We start from the raw sequence: 7,658 nt of genomic DNA, 5'->3' as shown, positions 1-7,658 counted from the left end.
AATTCATATTCAAAATTTAATGAAAAGTACAAATTTTTCATAAATTTAAAACCTTCATATATATAATTCCACATTGAATTAGCCATTAGATTCATCAAAATAATAATATAATATTATTTTTTTAATAATAATATTTTTTCTTCATATTTTGTAATTATGCTAACCATATGGACATTAATAGTTTAATTTAGTACTTAAATAATTGATTCCCAAATAATTTAGAATAAAATAAAATAAAACCATTTCCTATTAAAATTAGAATAAAATATTAGTTTGAAGGTGGAATAGTAAATCTTTAAATTTGAAAGAAGAACAATAATTACTGTAGCTCAAAACTTCTCAAATATCCATTTGATGAATCCAATGTAAGTTCATTTTAAGTAAATTCATCAAAATTTGAATATGCATTGACTTTTGATGAAGCGAATGAATGCTAGTGTTCTTATATTGTTAAGGTTTGAACAAAACTTAAGTCATTTTCAATTACAATACAATAAAATATAAATTATTATATTGAATTTTTAATAAAATGAGGTTTTATTTAAAATCTTAAATAAGAATTTTTGAATTTATATTTAATACAACAATTTAAAATGGGGCCCATTATAAATTTGTACCTCTATTTAACAAGATCTTAGAAAAAAATTATTTAAAAATATAAATTATTTCTCGTATTAAATATATTTAATTTAGTATCATGTGGCTTTGCACACAATGAAAATTATAAAAAATTATTTAAATTTTGATTTAATGAAATCTTTTTTTAATATTTTCTTCTAAAACAAAACTAAAATAAAAAAGCATCTTACTTTTAATTTTGGGAGCCTTGCATATAAGATGGGGCCTTAGGCAGGCGTAAGTGGTCTTCCGGCCTGGTTGAAATTCAAACTGCATAATCTTAGGGGTCCAAATCATCATGGACTAAGTGGTCTTTTACTCGAGCCGGCCCGGATTTATTGTTCACTTGATAAGGGGTTAGCTCGATCCATTGTTGACCTCCTTCGTTGGTTCTACGGCAAGAAATTGTATAGATAAAAGAGCACTGGCATTAGCCCAGTGAAATATCAGTTCATATGCAAATTTTGGCTAACTTCAACAAAAGTGATCTGCATTGGAGTAGTCAAAACTCCATAGTTTCACTTTTGAGGTACAATAATTCTATTTCTTTCTCTAAATTTGGTCATCCACTATTCATCTCTAAAATAATATTTTACTTTAAAAATATTTTCAAATGTATTTGTTGAATAATTAAATTGAGAAAAAAATAGTTAGGAAACAATAATTTTAAGTAACAATTAAATTATTAATTAATATATAGAACGTATTTGTAAAATATTAAAAAAAATTAAAAACTAATATTAAAATATATAATATTATAATATTATTTTGACTTTAAAATAGATAGTCTAATATAGATTAATATCTCGATTAAGCCCTAAATTTTAGACTCAGGGCTTTCTGTCCCACCTGTCTCATTAATTTATAATTCCTTTGATTCAGCATCCTGCTCATGTCTTCCGATCCAAATTATGAGCAAAGCTATTCTCTCTTTATTATCATGAGGTTTCGAATATATATATTTATATATTATCAATATTTTATTCAATTAATCGACTGCATGTGTAGTTCCTTGAGCTGACAGGAAAGTTCTGATTCTACTGACCATTCTAAATGTAGCGAATGTTAATAAAAAATTAATAAATTCCAAGTCACTTTGTGTTAATTACAGTGAAAAATTATACATATTTAACTTTTGTCGCATCTATATTATAAATTAAAAATTACATATTTTTGTAAAATAATTTATAAAATATAGAATATTGTTTTACATAATTATCTTACATTTAATATATTATTATATAAAAAAATTGTACATATTTCATTACTCAATTATATTATTTTGAACCCAAAACAAGAGAAGAAATTAATGACATGGCTAAGATTTTTGTTTTTGTTTTTATTTTTTGTATTTATTACCTTATTTGGCAATTAAGTACTTTAATATAGCGTAAGAGTTGTGAAAGTTTGTCGTTTATTCTCGTGGACAAGATGTTATCAATGGATCGGAAAAGATAGATCACATGATATGGACAAAAGTGATCAAAAGTAGCAATATAGAAAGAAGGCCGCCGACATGATGATGAACGGAAGATCATTACGAAATTCCATTCTTTCTAATTATAGAAAGAAATGCATGCAACTTGTAAAATGTTATACATATATATTGCATGGTCATGCATATGCATATGGAGATGATCATGGATGCATATTATCATGTCTCGTGAAAAATGTTTAATATATACATCATGACGTGAAATTAAATAGCTTGGAAAATTATGCAGCAGCACCTTTTAAGTTGATAGTGTTGTCTTTGTATGGTTTATGGCAGGCAAGCACTTGATCAACACATGCCGGGGATAATATTATATATTATAGAGAAATGATATTTAATTATAGTTGTGAGTGTGTAAGCGACACGTAATCATTTTAAAAAAGTAAATAAATGAGACTCGCATGAAAAAAAAAATTAATTATTTAATAATGAACCTCACTTTTTTTTAAAGCCAATACTACATGGCTCCTGCACACTTTATAATTGTATATATCATTATATATATATACATGTGCACATATGTGTACAGATTATATACAGAATATATCCAAAGAATATTACTATATAATTTTTAATACAAATAAATCAAATATTGATTAGATAAATTACATCTTTCTATTTATTAAGTACCCTCAAGTTATAGATCAAAGAACTAATATCATTAAAAATTTGTAATTAATAAACACCATAAACTGAGTTATATGCATGATAATTAAGGCATCTACAATTTTTTTATATAATTTTGAGAATAATATGTAAAATTAAAATATTCAAACCAGGACAATTTTAATATTTTTAACTACGTGTGACTGTAACATTGTTAAGATTTATAAATTGGTCGGCATGCATTTGGGTGGTAGCTTAACGATTTTTTAGAGCAACTTCCCCGTCTAAATTCTTTTTCTAATTCCAAAGTTGCTATAAATATATATATAAATATATATATATAAATATATATATATATAATTGTGGTTTTGTAAATAATAGTAAAATAGTTTGAATCAAAGTATTTATTGGGTTTGGAAGAAACAAGAGAAAGAAATTGAATAAAAATATTATAAAATTAAAATATAATTTATTTAATATTATTTTTATTTTGTGATTTGAAAAAATTGAATTAATTTTTTTGTTTTATATGAAGTTTGAAAAAATCGTAATAATTAATGATGATTAGATGATAAAATAAAAATTAAAAATTAAAAAATACTTGTACTTTAATAGTGTCTAAATATTCATGAGATGATATGAAATCCGACGGAATGAAACCAACTACCTATTAAACGGGAACTTACACTTTTCTTTCCTTTATTTTTTTATAGGTGAAAAAATGGGGTTCTAATTTTTTTAATGAAAAATCTTCTTGTAACGGGCATGTTCAACCGGCGAGGAGTCTCCATGTCATTAAATGAAATGTTGTGTTTCAGTTTTACATTGCAGTAGACAAGGGAGAAGAAAATCTAGCTAACATAGACTCCAAATTGCTCTTTGCCTTTCCACTCTCTTGTAAAGTTCTCAAACGGTCAGCTTCCTCCTCTCAATCTATTGTTGCTTCTTCTTCTCATTCTCTGTTTGGTTTAAGTAATTGATTTTCTGTCTGAACTTTCCACCATTCGTCTAATCCAAGTAATTCATGCATATCTGGATTTCTTTTCAATCCAAGGAAAAAAAAAAAACTAGTGCTTTCTTTTGCAACTGTTTACATACTAGGGATTTTCTTTTCTTGGATCTGGACTGACTATATATCCGACTACAAGGCACATGGGTATGACTTGAGTACCGCGAACGTAATCTTAGGAAGCTGACAAAAGATGGGTTGCTTCCACTCTGTGGTCTTTTCCATGTCCGTCTTCTTTTCCTTCGAAATGGGTTTTGGCATGACTTCAGCACCACCTTTTTGTCGAAATACCCTCACTCGAACAACGTTCTTCTTATCATATGATTGAAATGCTTATAGTATAAATTCTTTGTGTAAAATGCTTTCACTCAAATATGAAACTTTTTTCAAATATTCTTCCTGAAGTTCTACTTCTTCTCATATGTTTATAGTCTGATTGATTATCTTCTTCCTAAGGATCTACTTTTCTCAAATTTTTCTTTCTTTTTAAAAAATAAAAAATAAAAATCTGACTGATGCTGACGTGGCAATCAGCCAGTTACATGGCGGTTTCACATTTAGCAATTTTATTTTTGAATGGGTGTTGGTACGCCCACCAACACTCTCACTGAGAAGGTCAAATTTATTTATTTATATATATTTTTTAAACTCTTTAAATATTTTTTTTAAAGTAAAAATCACAAATTTATTAGAAATTTTTTTTAATCATTAAGTAAAAAAATAAAATAAAAATAAAAATGGGTTAAATATTCCTCGATAGCTAAGCATTATTCTTGTTTAATATTGGAATCAAGGCCTCTCACTATTTTTGTTCCACGTTCCGATAGGAGCCTTTCCCATATAAAGTAGAGACGAACCATGACATAGTCAATGACGTTGCGCTGCGTTTGGTTATTCAACTTTTTTTAGATTCATCTCATTTAAGTATTTTAATTTTTTTTAATTTTTAATATAAAATATAATAAAAAATTTTAATTTTTTTAAATTTTAAAATAATAATAATATTTTATTTCAATTCAATCCAACTGAACTCATCGTTCAAACCGACCATTCCTGTCGGATTCCAGTCGCTCGATCAATAGTCAAGACTTCTTAATAACTTAATTATTTATTATTAACAAGTACTTAACACGTAAATATATTATATATATATATAAACCCCCGTAGACATGCGTCAATGAAAGGATCAGCTCGAATATACACGTGCTGTCACCGGCCAGTGACAAAATCTGGCACAACCTCGGAACCCAGTAAACATGTGTGGCTCGAATCCCCCGTTGTTCTCAGAAGTATTCGAACGCCGTGGATTGTGTTGCATCCCTATTCCCGTCACCCAAATGTGTCGTTCTGGACCTTCTGATTTTCGGGCCGGGGACTCCCGGTGGTGCGAGCGAGCGTATAAGAGCGAAGTTCAGGTTCCCGAAGAAAGGATGCTTTTTTACGTCGGCGGCTCCGCGCTTAGACCCAAGTCGATGAACTGGGTCTTTGTTCAACAACCCTGATATGAGGTCCCGTGCCTGGAACTCAAGCGCGCCGGACGGCATGGGGTTTGGAAAGGAAAGCGGCTTCTTTATGATGCTGCGAAGAGTGGTCTCATTCGATGAAGCCGCGAAGGGCGTACGACCATAAATCATCTCGTAGATGAAGACTCCGAAAGCCCACCAGTCGACGGCGTTCCCGTGGGACCCACCGGAGGCGACCTCCGGTGCTACGTACTCGTGCGTACCGACGAAGGAGCACGACCGGGCGTCGACCGGCTCCGCCACAAAGAGCCGGGTGCTGGTCAGTGTTTGGACCTTGCGTGACAGGAAAAGCTGCTTGGGGAAGCAAGAGATCAAGGGCGTGTTTACGGCGCGGCTGTAGGACGGGGTCGTCGGGACTGATCGATCTGGGGAAGAATACGGGGATTCAACGGCCGCGATCGCATCGGAACAAAGGGAGAGATCAAAGTCCGAGAGCATTATGTGACCGTCCGATCTGACTAAAACGTTCTCGGGCTTTAGGTCCCTGTAGATGATTCCCAGCATGTGGAGGTATTCCAATGCCACGAGAACCTCAGCAGCATAAAACCTGCAAAATTGAAGAAAAAATTTATATTTTACGAGAGAAGGTATCGATAATGTCTTGTAGAAAATTCGATCAGGGATATGAAGAGTTAACAAAGGCAGGTGTTTTTATTGTTTCCAATAATGGAAATTTGCGGCTTGGTCAGACAGATAATCCGAGAAAATCTCAGCTGCGAACCATAAACAGTTAGAAAAAATATCATTACAAAAGAAATATAATAAATAGTCTTTTAATCATGTAGTATTATATGGGATAATGCGAAATGATGAGGATTGAGATTAGAATCATTACTCAAATGGGTAAGATCGAAAGTGATGTTTAATGCAACAGGTGAAAAAGCAAAAAGCTAGCGAGAAAATTAGAGAAAGTTAAAAGAAAATTTTATGCCACAGTAGACTTTGCACTTTGCAGAGCTAGGAAAGCGGACAAGATTGTAGACTCTCACGCAACACAGAATCAGACATGCAAAAATATTTTAAAAGCATACAAACTGGGAAAAGAAATAGGCAATATGTTTTGATTTTAACCTCCAAGGAAACTTTTTTTCTTCCTGCACTTGCAGAAAAAGAGCGAATATATATCTGCCATGGAAATACCTCGCGGAGTTAAGAGAGAAGCGCTTGAGTGGCTGCTTGTGCCTTAAGGAATGCAAGTCACCGCCGGAGCAAAACTCCATCACAATGCAAGAGAAATGCGAGGCCTCAAACTCGGCGTAGAGCGTGGGCAAGAATGGATGATCCAGCATCTTGAGAATCTTCCTCTCCATCTCCGCTCTCTGCACCTTCTTCTTCTTCGCCAACGCCTCCTTGTCCACCACCTTCATCGCGTACAAGCACAGCTCCTCGTCTCCGGATACTTCACGATCGCGGAGGGAGCAGAGGTAGACAGTGCCGAGGTCTCCAGCACCGATGCGGCGGATTATACGGAAATCTCGTAAAGTGAGGCAGCCAGTCCGGCGGTTACAGGTGGCGGAACGGATGGCGGAGTAGGTGAAGTCGGAGGAGCGGTGAGGCTTTACGGCCAGGTTGTCGGGCGAGGAATGAGAAGTCGAGGAGACGAGTAGCTCGAAGGAGAGGCGGTTGACGCTGCTATAACTCTCGCTGCTCATCGAGCTATAACCAGAAGAATTCGGCGGCGCGTCCAAACTGAGCTCGCCGTCAGAGTCTCGACCAAGCTCTAACATCTTAAGATAACTGAAACTGCCCCAAGCTCCCCCCCCCCCCCGTTGATCAGTGCTCTTTCTCCACCCACAAGAGAAAGGGAACGAAGCACAACTACCGGTCAAAAAGGCAAGAAAAATGATTAAGAATCAAACACTGTTTTGTGCCAAGAATGTTAGTTCCAAAACCTAAAAAAAGGAAGAAGAATCTCCTGAGACGGTTGGAAACAATGAATTTGAGGTACTGTACTGGAATCTGATACTTTTTCTTGATCAGGACGGTGATTCGGACCGTGGGGCTTAGAGAAGAACACGAAGAAAGCCTACGATGAGAAGTCAAAAACCTTTTGTTTGTGTGGTGGATAGGGTTTTCAAAAGTGAGAAAGCAAAGGAGAGGTCAGGTGTGTGAAGTTGAAGTAGAGAGAGTAGTGTAGAAGGGATAAAAATGGTAAGAGAAGGGAAGGGGGCATTAAAAAGAGGTAGGGTGGGGGTGAGAGGTCAGAGCTATGCTTTGAATGCGGGCATAGCCTTTTGCTGTCGGACCTGAAAAATAGGGTTTCGGAACCCTAAACACAAAAACCAGACCGTACTCTCGAAGCTAATAAATATGGGGACAGTGAGAGAGAGAGAGAGAGTTTGGTTTCGTTTTGAGCTCCTTCATCAGGTATACGTTTTAAGTGTAGGGTGACGGGGAGAGGGATCGG

The 7,658-nt window shown here is 34.2% G+C and overlaps 1 protein-coding gene across 1 annotated transcript; it reads right to left on the bottom strand.

Moving 5' to 3' along the window:
* Positions 1-4,817: 4,817 nt before the first annotated feature.
* LOC122280044 (protein kinase PINOID-like) lies at positions 4,818-7,658 on the bottom strand. The gene is made up of 2 exons (XM_043090999.1): positions 6,392-7,658; positions 4,818-5,798 (listed from the first exon to the last, which is right to left on the bottom strand). Exons 1-2 carry the CDS (start codon positions 6,976-6,978, stop codon positions 5,012-5,014), a joined length of 1,374 nt encoding a protein of 457 aa, XP_042946933.1. The 5' UTR covers positions 6,979-7,658; the 3' UTR covers positions 4,818-5,011.

This window comes from Carya illinoinensis, chromosome 10 (genome assembly GCF_018687715.1).
Source record: "Carya illinoinensis cultivar Pawnee chromosome 10, C.illinoinensisPawnee_v1, whole genome shotgun sequence".
NCBI lineage: Eukaryota > Viridiplantae > Streptophyta > Magnoliopsida > Fagales > Juglandaceae > Carya > Carya illinoinensis.
Note: the sequence above shows the minus strand (reverse complement) of the source record. Positions and strands in the feature narration are given on the sequence as shown.